Source organism: Stomoxys calcitrans, chromosome 2 (assembly GCF_963082655.1).
Source record: "Stomoxys calcitrans chromosome 2, idStoCalc2.1, whole genome shotgun sequence".
NCBI lineage: Eukaryota > Metazoa > Arthropoda > Insecta > Diptera > Muscidae > Stomoxys > Stomoxys calcitrans.
In genome coordinates, this window is record NC_081553.1 from 166,239,789 (window position 1) to 166,252,293 (window position 12,505).

Consider the following 12,505-nt stretch of genomic DNA (forward strand, 5'->3'; position numbering starts at 1 on the left):
TGAATCGATGTTGAACCTATAGTATGGCTTTAAGCATCTCTTTAAAATTAGGCAATTTGCGTTTGCATTTGATTGTTTGGTATTACAGTTTTGTTATTTTCGTTATTTGAATACTTTGTTATTCTAGATATCTAAACGGTATTGACTCAAGGGTATTAAGAGTACAAGAAGAAGAACAAAAGCGAATATATAATCTACTAATATAGAAGATTATTGAAAAGGGAAAAGGTTGTATGAATGACTTATGCTTGGACACTTCTCCAAAGATGTGAGAGAACTTGTCCTCTGTGGTTTGTTTTCATTACATATGTATGTATTTAATTGATCTCCATAAAGGTCAGGGGCCGAATTACCGCATACGTGATCGAATAATCTTTTGTATCGAAGGCCATTTAATCTCATATTATAAGGCATTTACATATATTGTTTTCATATTGTATGTAAATTGCAGTGTCAAAATGTTAACAAATTATGGTTGAGTTTGCCTTCTTAAATTTCCAAAACACTCGTTCGATAACTAAATAGATAATACGAAATTAAAAATTTCAAACGATTTTATTGGTTCACCTATGCCCTAATTCGGCCCTGGGGATTTTCATTTTGCTTGTGGCAACCTTATGGAGAATCGTTTCAAACGTTTATAGAGCCGACATCCGCATAGACTGGCTAAAAATAGAGCGTGTAAACAGTAAATCGTAAGCTTTGCTATTTATAGTTCTGACTAATGCAGTCTTTAGTACTATGATGTCGGCTAAGCTCACGTTTCTGACTTTTGGGGCTCTAAGGTACATGCGAACTCAAGGAATTATCCACAAAAGCCAGATTTCACGTCGCTGGGCTCGTGGTTGCTCAAATCTCAAATTTTGTTAGATCCATCCACAATATTGGGGCCTGGTTTATGTAATGTAAGCGTATGGTTTGGTAAAAATTTTACTATACTATATGCCGATGATACTCATACTTCTCGACTGAGACAGCAAGAGTCGATTGTTATTTGTAACAATTTGGCAATACCACTTGCACGGGTCTTACATTGGCGGGTGAATTTCCTGCGGAATCTGATGATGAGCAGGCATATGTGGCGGATGATGACTGGGAGCTACTAATTTCATTTGTCGAAAGATGACTCTCATTGCTATTTGTTGAGGAAGAGCAGGATGAGTGGGAGGAGGCCTCTTTGGTGATGTCATTGGAGCTGGAGGCAGATGATATCGCTGACAAGGTGTTAGTGTTAGCCATTGTGGATTTACTATTTGAATTCTGTGTATTTTTGCAGCGATTTAAGGCAGCCTCACGTTCATTGGCATCAAAATACCATACAGTTATGGCATAACGTGTCCTATACGCAGGCTGAACTTCATGCGGGTTACGCTTGTCCGACCAAAAGAATATTAAACGATCAAATTTGGGTTCAATATCAGCTACAGATTTGGTTTGTTCGGGAAATATTCTGAAAACATAAAAATGAGGAAACATTAAAAAAATCATTCAACTCCAAAAAAAAACCGCAATAATCACCTTAAAACACCACCGCTATTTCTGTAATCCCAATTGAGATTCAAATAGTAAATGGCAGTTATAACTCGGCCATCTTTATTGGGATTGTCAACATGCATCACGTATTGGGAACCCGAACCAGGATAACATGCAACCATGGCCTAAGGAAGAAAACAAAAAAAAAAAACAATTTGTTAAATTTCTAAAACGTAGAATATTATTGTCCACATGCATATGCATGTATATATTATAATAATGGGTATGCCATTTAAGAAATGTCATTTATAAAATATGTGCTTGAGTTCTGATAAGATTTGCAAAAATAATCAAACGCAATTTCTATTTTGGCAATGATCATACAATAGATAACAATCCAGTCAAGTATTGAGGGATATGACTTTTTGACTTCTTTGGTATGTTTTTCGGGTAAATAAATATGCCAACCCAATTCGCACTAGGAAAACAATTATTTCGGGCACGACCTCGACAACAATTTTTTTTCACTTTTTGAAAACAAATTGCTAATACACAATTGCATAAAGGTATAGCGTGCACGCTTTTCTCATATCAAAGAGTGCAGACCAATTCAACTTTTGTTATTCACTTTATGCCACTTGTGGATAATATGTCTTATCATAGGGTAGGAGTATTTGAACAATGCTAACAGTCATCCGTTTTTGCATTTTCGACTAATTGCAAGGTCAGAGATAAATGGAATTTTCATTGACTGGAAGCCTATTTGTTAACGCTGCTACTCCCCTAAATTACATTCTTAAACATGCAAACTTTTTTTGAAATTACGAAATTCAAAACTTAATGCGCGGCAGTATATCAGGTTTAAATAAACGTATTTTTCAAATAATCAACCTATTGGTGGACTTTACCCAGTCGTAAGACATTTATTAACATAACGACAAAACCCATATTTTTTACCTCAATGCAAAACGGACATAAATCGAGACAAGTTTTGTCATCATAAATGTGGACTTTGTTCCAAAATTATTGTGGATTTGCTTGCAAGTTTGTTTTGAACCACTTAACCACTTATGGAACAATAACTCTTTCTATTTTCTTTGTACTCTGTGACCTATTTTGTTTTAACCAAATCCCTGTTTAAGCTTTTGATCTTAATTATCAATAAATGAGAAAGCATTCATAATGACTTCTTATCTAAAAAAACCGCGGTGCAAACTAATTAGACCCTCAAAAATTTATATAACGAATGACGAATAGTAATGCCTCAGGACCTTGAAGATATCAACCACCTACTCTGTCATTGTCATCAAGATTAATCGGCTAACGTCCAATGGTGAGGTGTGGGACAAATGCAAAATTGCACACCCTTGCAAAGTGCACACATGTTTCCGCCATGGGAGAATGACGGTGACTTATTCACAATTATGAGCATACAAACAGAAAATAATTAGAATTGTTTGTTTTGCGCGCAAATAATAGTCTCAAACGCATTTTTTGATTTCCTGCTTTGAATAATACGGTTTCTTCCTTCTTCTTTTAAATTAGCACAAAAATCAGCTGAAAAAAGTTTGTTGTTTCTTTTACCACTCGCGCACTGCCGATATAGCGATCCATCCTTCATATTTAGACTTGCAAAGCGGAATAACATATTTCATTTACTCACTATGGTAACGTTAGGTTGGGTTTGTTAGGTTAGGTCGAAAAGAGAGTGCGGATATTTGATTTATTGATTACATGTAATTTGAAGACATCACATGGTCAATATAAACATAAATTACAAAATTATCTGCATAGATATTCAAGCTACTCTCTTACAAATCTAACTATTTAAATAAAGAACATCGAAAATAAAATATTTCATAGTTACTCCTTTAATTCATTAACGACAAATGGGTAGAAAAATATGCAAGAATAGAGCTGTCTAAAAAAATCTAGCTCGAGTTGGGAAAGAGTTATCCTAATGAAATTTGAATTGAAGTAAAGTGGACGAATGAAACTAGTTTAAAAAATAGTTTCCCATCATATAAGGTCATGTTTTGTGGAAAATTTGGCTTTTTCTGGAAATCCTTTTAGAATTCTGCATTTGATGGTTTTTATATTAAAAAAAAAATTAATTTATGGTGGTAAGCCAACTACTTTTGACAGAAGGTTCGATTTTATGTCAAAGTTATAAAAATCCACTTTTCTTCGCTACATTTTCATACTTTCTTTTGTTGTAAAAACATAGTGGTTTAGGAAGCAAAAAGGACAACCATATAGCATATCTGGATAGAAAAATATGGAGAAACAACACCTCAATACAATTTGATTGGTACCAAACGACTATGGCATCTGGTCGAATCATGAATTATCACAGCACACAACCAAAATCACAGATAATCAACACCGCTAAAAGTTTTATCACCAGAGTACTCCACATCAGTGACGAACAATTCCATCAAGACAATAGTTTTTAATAAATTTTCGAATATAATATATATTAGAAATAAAACGCAAACTAAACAGAACTTATGGCAACCCTATAATGAATGAAAAAACCAAACGATATTTGTAGCTTCAAATACATCCCTGGATTAACAGATAACAAAAGCTTAAGAACTTCAATGAACAAAACAAACAACATTAAATATGCGTACAAAGCGAATCAAACAAACAAAAAAATATTCTCTAACGTCAAAACTACAATCGACAAATAACAACAAAGAAATGTTGTTGATAAAGAAAACAAAGAGAGAAAGAGATACACTTTAGAAAGCTTAAGAATACAACAAGAAATAGATAGGATGATGAACTTGAAAGAGGACACAAACAATATTAGTATAAGTTACCGTGTTGCAATATAAAAATTTAAGTTGTCTCTAATATAATAAAAGTCGTGTTGTTAATGAATATGCTTTTGACGAAAAAATTCATGTGAATATATCCTAATTTATTGTAAGTTAATTACATTTTTATAAAGATTTGAAATTAATGTAATGTTTTAATTAAATAGACGTATCCCCTGAAGATGTCAACAAAAATTGACGAAACGTTGGGACAAATGAAATGCCTTTACTACCATATCTTCTGCTCTTTCATTCCCTCGTTATACCCCCGAATCATTCTGGACTTCTTCTGGGTCTGGTATGGCTGAAGTGGCGGCCCTCTAGCCTATGAAACTTCTTTCGGTCTCTACGTCGGAAACCAATCTCAGTCACTGGGTTCTCAATGTAAAACGCCAGGCCCTTTCTGCCCACCCGTGTAGCATGAACCTCCAGATGGCAATACCAGATTTCCGTCTATCCACAACTGTGCCGCTGGCAGCAGTGCATTGCACTCGACCTCAAGTGTCGTCTCAGGTATGCGATCGGAAACCTCTTCAATTCCTTTCAGATTCCCTATCGTCGCTTGGACAATACCTAATTGGTGTGACCTGCTCCTATCCTCTATCCATTCTTCTACGAAAGTTTGCTATATCTTTTTCACACTTTAAACCCCAACTGCTACTTATCGATTTATAGCAGAAGTAGAGGACTTTCAGGACATTTTTGACCTCTTATTAGCGTTTCTTTGTAGTTTAATTTCTGGCCAAGAATCACCCCCAAATACTTGTACTCCGAAAAGAGCGACGGCTCTAGGTCTAAGAAGGTCGCCAAAGAAAAGTCACCTATCCGCAAATCTCCACTGACACAGCCAGCCACATCATGAAATGCCACAGTTAAACGGTCGACCCTTAAAGTGCTATCTGATGATATGTATTTTTCGTGTGACTTGTCTAATTTACCAGTGCCGAGATAACTACGAGCATCACACAGGTTGGAACTTTCAGCTCCGACCTTTGTGGTGTTTATTATCATGAGAAGATCAGCTGGGAGTTACCGGGCGCGTCTAGTGGAATACTCCATACGGAGTAGCTGCAACTGCAGTCGCGCACAATCAGCGGTATCAAGTGGAGAGTCTCAGTAAGAGGCCGGGCGACACCGGCTCCTGCTTAAATACTGAGTGTCTATGATACACGATATGACAAGGCGAGTTATTGGAGCCTTTAAATACCCAAAATGCCATTACGTTCCCGCGACGATCGGTTTTATGGAAAGGATCGAGCTTGCTTACTCATTGGAGTTTTGACGATGATCGCTTCCTCCACATAAAAATATGTGGTTACAACAACAACAACAACCATCTCTGAAAGTTGTACACATCGTCAAATACATATGAAATAATTGAAATGAAACACGGATGTTGGAATAAATATTTTGTGTTTCTAGTTAGAGCGGACCTTATTTTCATCCGACATACAAGTAAACATGTGTAAAAAAAGTGCAACACATGTGTGAAATACATGCTGCTAAGGAGCAATCTTTTGTATCTGACAGACATAGATGAAGAAAGTAACAGCACAAATGACGAATAAAGCTGATTGGCTGTTGAACAGGTGTCCAGGTTTGTAGCGGGCATTCAAAGCTCAGTCTGACATAATTTACGAGTTTTTACTTTGAAAATATCCATATTTTGTAATATATTTAACAAATTTGTCGAAACTATCGATAGTGAAGAAGAAAAATATCGAATGGAGCGAATGTCGATGGTTTGCCAGCTCTAATATCTATCACCAGTTTTAGGTTTATAAGGCTGCATCAACTACAATTTTTATCTAAGCATCCGAAATTTGGAGAGTATTGCTAAGTTTCTATAAAAACATACTCAAAATTCTATAGAAATCGGTTCAGAATTGGTTATAGCTCCCATTATCGATGTACACTTCTAGACTGCAGTAGCGTTTCTGCTTTTGTCTTTGATCTGCTTGATTTGTTTAGTAAGGCCAGAAAAAAACAAAACTAAAAACATGAATTCCTGAGACAATCCCGCGAATGGAATTGGCCTACATGTATGAAATATAGGTCAAGTCATACTAAAAGAGAAGGAACGTAAGAAAATACTCCCATGCTAAGGTCTGCTGAGCGCTACACTTAACAAAAATTGAAAAGAATGTCCTTATATCTTGCAGTTTTTGGAGAAAAATTAGACATTTACCTTGGTTCTTTCCTTTATAACATAATTTCCCAATTTGCCATTGTTTCGCATGGCATTTGCTCGGCAAATGACGGCATCGATCTAAAATGCGGGTAAATACATGCAATTAGTCATATTTGGCTATCGCACATGTATGTAAACAAACTTACCTGATTAATTAAAAACCCCACATTAGAGCAATCAGGTTCTTCGCCTTTTACCCAAGTGATTTTATCTCCACGTATTGTCTTTAGATCTTGATCTGATTTAAAATTATTCACCAATTGACCATCCTAGGGGGGTGGTATACAAACAGAGTGGTATTAATAATTTGCTTGAATTTTAGTTTCTGATTATAACACTTACCCTAAAAACTCCGGCCGAATACATGTTGAGCACCTCATTAAGAATTTGCATACCCTTTTCTTGGCCCAGAAAATCATCCACCACTGAAAGGCCATACTGATTCATGTCATTGATGATATTACGGCACAGTTCTTCATATCGTCGTTCACTGGAAGAAAACAATAGAAAAAACAAAACGAATTTAAAATATTTGTTGTAAATATTGTAGAATTGTAGAAATGGTTAAAAATAAAAATTTTATTGCAATTTTACGATTATCACCACAATCTAAGGAACAATGTCTTGGCCTCACGTCCGCACAAAACAGGGCTGCCAGAAGATTTTTTTGATAAATCAAAACATGAGCATATTTTGCTATCAGCTTAAAAAATCATTTAAAATACGATCTCTCATTTACAATATATAGCATAAATGAGAAACGAATATTCTTATAAAGCCATAATAGCTATAAAGGAAATTATTTTTTTTTTTGCAAATAGGGAAACGCATACCATTTTTTTCGTTTTGTTCCCAATAATCAAAATACGAATTGCGCCCTTTAAGGGCTCAAGAAGTAAAATAGAAAGATCGGTTTATATGGGAACTGTATCAGGCTATAGACCGATTCGGACCATATTTGACACGTATGTTGAAGGTCATGGGAGAGCTGTTGTACAAAATTTCAGCCAAATCGGATAATAATAACGCCCTCTGGATGCACAAGAAGTACAGATCCCAGATCGGTTTATGTGGCAGCTACATCAGGTTATGGACCGATTTAAACCATACTTGGCACATTTGTTGAAAGTCATAACTTAACACGTCGTGCAAAATTTCAGCCAAATCGGATAGGAATTGCGTCCTCTAGACGGTTAAGAAGTCAAGACCCTAGATACGTTTATATGACAGCTATATCAGGTTATGGACCGATTTCAACCATATTCAGCACAGTTGTTGGAAGTCATAATAAAACTCATGCATTTCAGCCAAATCGAATAACAATTGTGCCATCTAGGTGGCTCAAGAAGTCAAGATATGGCAGTTATATCAAAACATGGACCGATATAGCCCATTTAAAATCCCAACCGACCGACACTAACAAGAAGTATTTGTGCAAAATTTCAAGCGGCTAGCTTTACTCCTTCGAAAGTTAGCGTGTCTTCCTGTACCATTTGTCCGCCTGTCGCCTTTTTTTGTAGGCAAAGTGGAGATCGCATTTGTTACCCAATCAATATAAAATTGTTTAGCCCAAAGACAAGCGTTATAAATAATAATTATCAAGCAATAATTTAGAAGTTAAGGATAACGAGAGTAACGGTTATAGACTATGCACTGCATATTTTTAAAAATCGAGGAGGCCGTCGTAGCGCAGAGGTTAGCATGTCCGCCTATGACGCTGAACTCCTGGGTTCGAATCCTGGCGAGACCATCAGAAAAAATTTTCAATAGTGGTTTTCCCCTACTAATGTTGGCAACATTTGTGAGGTACTATGCCATGTAAAAATTCTCTTCGACAATTTCGGAGTAAAAAAAATTAGCAAATTAGCTGATCGACACTTCGCTCATTTTGAAGCAAAAAATAGGCATATCTGGCAGCCCTGTCATTGAAATATATTTTATACGCATAATTGTGTATACATACATACATATGTACTAAACATTTAGCAGCAAGCAGTATTTAGAAATAAATTGCTTGCGGTGGTAAATATTTCAATTTTGTCTAAGAAATTTACCTCCATACACAATGAATTATTTTTTTAGGCGACAATTAAGAAATACTAAAAATTAATTGCAACTAACTAAATTATCATTGAGCTTAAACTTTATTCGGACTGCACTCATTGATATGAGAGAAGTATCTCCCGTTCCTTAATGAAATGTTCATGGGAAATTTATCAACTAAATTTTCCCATGAACATTCCTCTAAGAAACAGGCGATACTTCTCTCATAACGATGGGTCCAGTCCGATTAATGTTTAAGCTCAATGATAATGGGCCTGCTTTTTTATGCCTAGAATTTACAGAAAATTTTGTGTTTGAATTTTGAGCTATAAAAATGGCCGACTTACGACAAGCCAATTTTGCCCCAAAAACATGACATTATATGACCTACAAATCTTGTTTCCTTCGTCCACTTAACGCCAATTCAAAGTGCATTGAAATACCTCTTTCCTAAATCGTGTTAGAATTATACTAACACATCTCTATTCTTAGGTATTTTTCTACCCATTCAACGTAAACGGCTTAAAAAAGTTGCTCTTAGTCGACGAGTCGTACTTATTAAATAAACCAAAAATCTATGACTCTGAGATGGGAAAAATCACAAAGGGACAATTCCTAAAAAATAATTTGTTAGCCATAAACGAAATATTCGACAAATAAACATATTTTGTTAAAAGCGTTGGGACTTTGTTTACCATAAAATTCCACGCTCTTTCAAGAAGAGAATTTGTGATGAATGATTTTTTTTTGTTTATGTGTTAAAATGAGTAACAAAATTTGTCAACAGTCATAAGAGAAACGTCGAATATCGAAACTTTGTGTCAGAGATTGGAAAAGGTTTGCGGAAAATCGAGGCGTTTTGATAGCTATTCTAGGATCGGCTAATGGGACAATTGTTCTGACATAGCCAAGAAAAATGTAAATTCCTACTTCCGTAGTATTCGTAGGATTAAACAATTACAGCATTACCCAAATATTACTCAAAATCGGACGAATATATAAACGAGAGCTATTCTTGCCTGTGCCAAATTTAAGATGATCAAATGAAAATTGCCATCCGTAATTCTGTATACAATTAACATGATAGATCGAATTGAAAAATGTGTACAGCTTGATTCGTATAATTTTCAATGGGTCTATCTCACTTTTTAAACAAATGAACTATGTTCTAATACCCAGTAGTGATACAATACTAACTGTTGACTGGCAGACCTTTGCAAATTGCAAATTTTGCCCATGAATATGATATTTGATCCACTGTAAGTTGAATGTCCTTCTCCTTTTTTATTTACATAGTATACAATATATTTCAGCTAAAATGTACCGCGCATATAGTAGAATTAAAGATATAGTTTAAATTATAGATTTTCGCTGCAAATATTTATAATCAATTTTCTCTTAATTCATTCGATATATATTCCATGAGCGGTATTGTCCTTTATTGCTAACCGTCATATGTCATTAATCCTCAATATTTTTTATCTACGTGTATTATTTACTGTCTTTTACTGTCCCGTTATTCGTGGGAGTGCCTCAATTATTTCCATAAACATTTTAAATTTTCTGATGTTAAAGTTTGTAGTGTAAAAAAAGTCTTCGCGACATAACAAAGTGTGTTTTTTTACAAATTTGTTTCTCTTTCGAGTCCAGCTCAATGATCGAAAATGCAAATGGAAAAGGAAAGCCATTCTGATTTTTTGGTGTCAGTTATTAAAAAAAAGAACAATTTGTAGCAAGGTATCTAACTTTTTCGTACAATATTACTTAAATATATAGAAAATAAGCATGGTCCATCACTCTTTCGAAAATATCAGAATATGGGTTCAGAAAAATTATTGCTTTGTATAAAATAAGGAAGTGAAAAAAAGTTTGAAAAATAATGTGGCAGAAAACGTAAGACGACGAAGATTGAGGATGATCATACTGCAATTCTAGCAAAGAGAAATTCTTTTACGACAGCCAGAGATATAAAAGGAAGGCTAGAAATAAATATTTCGACTCGAACTGTTCAAAGAGGACTTAATGGAAGGGGGTTAAAAATGCCTTCGCTAAGAAAAAACCACTCCTACGAGCAGCCAATAGAAAAAAAAACTAATGGCTTTTGCAAAAAAGTATATAAATACGCCTGATTTACTTGAAGTACAGTTATTTGGACGGTCGAGTCGAAATATGAACTAAAAAATGGCATAAATGGCAAAGAGTGTGGTGTGAACCAACGCAAAGGCTTAAATCAAAAAACCTTATACATACTGTAAAACCTGGTGGAGGAAGTCTCATGGTGTGAGGATGTTTTTCCTCTTCAGGAGTTGGTAGGCTCGTAAAAATTTACTCTAAAATGATCGATCGAAACCCCATAGATCATCTTTGGACCATCCTATGTGACAAAATCTCGATGGAATCCAAGTCTAATCTTCAAATATTTTTGGAAAAATTGCAAAGTGAATGGAGGACAATTCCAACAAATACTTTGAAGAAACTTGCTTTAAGTATGCCGACAAGATTGAGAGAAGTCCTGAATAACAAAGAAGGAAGCAACTTTGTGCTAATTGTTTTTTGTTATTTAATTGTTTATAATATTTTTTAGAGAAGTGTTGCTTTATTTTGTCACATGAAATTCCTTTAGTGTCATGTAGTTTGTATTATAAATAGAAAATATAAAGTAAGAATTCAATGTTAAGTTCATTATTAGATAAAATATTTACCGAATTAAAAATAAAACTATAGTTCATAAACATTTAAAAACAACAATATATGTTTCAATCAAAAAATTAAAAATATTTTAAACCGCACTTTATTTTGTACAACAATGTAGCTCCCATATAAACCGATCTCTCGATTTTCTTGTTCGGTTCCTAAAGCTTTAAGTTTTGCCTGGTTTGACAGAAGAATTCAATTCAAAGAATTCAATGTTAAGTTCATTATTAGATAAAATAACTATAATTTATAAACATTTAAAAACAACAAATATGTGTTTCAATCAAAAAATTAAAAAAAAAAAAATAAAATATTTTAAACCGCACTTTACTTTGTCCGACAGCACTCATAATATCTAATACACACAATTTATGTAAAATTTCCAAAATGTATACATATGTATTTTGCAAATGCAAATTTTCCAATGAACATTTCATTAAGGAACACGTTTAAACTTCTCTCATATCAATGATTGGAGTCCGATACAAGTTTGAAGTCAATAATAAGGGACCTCTTTTTTATGGCCTATTCGAAAGGCTTGCCGAAGAGCGACCCCATATTAGTAGAAAAATGTACACAACTGTTTACCTATGGTAAATAGCTCTTATGTATCTCCAGCACTTGGAGGGTAAACCACTGCTGAAAATGTCCTCTGAATTTCTCGTCGTGATTTGAACCCCAGCGTTCAGCGTCAAAGTCGGACAAGCCAGCCTTAGCTACAGAACTATACTCGTTCGAAAGTGTTGTCAGACGTATAGACAACATTGTGCCCGAATGTCCGACGATCAAGAATTGAGTACGATTTGTATTTACTGGACGCAGTAGGGAACTAGCCAAGGAATCCAAAGCTGTTGTTGAACAAAAATCGAATTTAAATTTTTGATAATTACACACTTTTCCAAAATCTTGCATCTAATTGCAAAATGCAGTTTAATAAATAGCACATAAATATATATCTAATGCATAGACCTCGAATTTGACTATACATTCATTACTAACTAGAAATATGCCCCACGAGCATTCCATTAAGGAACATTGGGGATACTTTTCTCTGCTGATAATGGCCGAATAAACTATACAAAACAATTAATATTTCCGCTCGGTTTATTTTTAAAGTTAATATCCTTAATTGCTTATCAAAGGCTGGTTATTTCCTAATGACTGTCTACTGCCAAATATAATGAAATCGTCATGGTTATCCCTGGTCTAAATATTGATTTTCAATTGGAAATGACGAAAAGAAATTCCATTGAAAATGTTGCAAACATTGCAAAACACT

General features: G+C 34.6%; 1 protein-coding gene across 2 annotated transcripts in view; it reads right to left on the minus strand.

Moving 5' to 3' along the window:
* Positions 1 to 229: 229 nt before the first annotated feature.
* Positions 230 to 12,505, minus strand: part of LOC106081319 (hypoxia-inducible factor prolyl hydroxylase) — a 67,819-nt gene continuing 55,543 nt past the window's right edge. For both annotated transcript variants that reach the window (XM_059362171.1, XM_059362170.1), the window contains 5 exons: positions 6,832 to 6,979; positions 6,636 to 6,758; positions 6,487 to 6,567; positions 1,519 to 1,658; positions 230 to 1,450 (listed from right to left, as the gene is read on the minus strand). In XM_059362171.1, the coding sequence (XP_059218154.1) occupies positions 991 to 1,450; positions 1,519 to 1,658; positions 6,487 to 6,567; positions 6,636 to 6,758; positions 6,832 to 6,979 (952 nt within the window). In that variant the 3' untranslated portion in view covers positions 230 to 990. The remainder of the gene's footprint in view (positions 1,451 to 1,518; positions 1,659 to 6,486; positions 6,568 to 6,635; positions 6,759 to 6,831; positions 6,980 to 12,505) is intronic.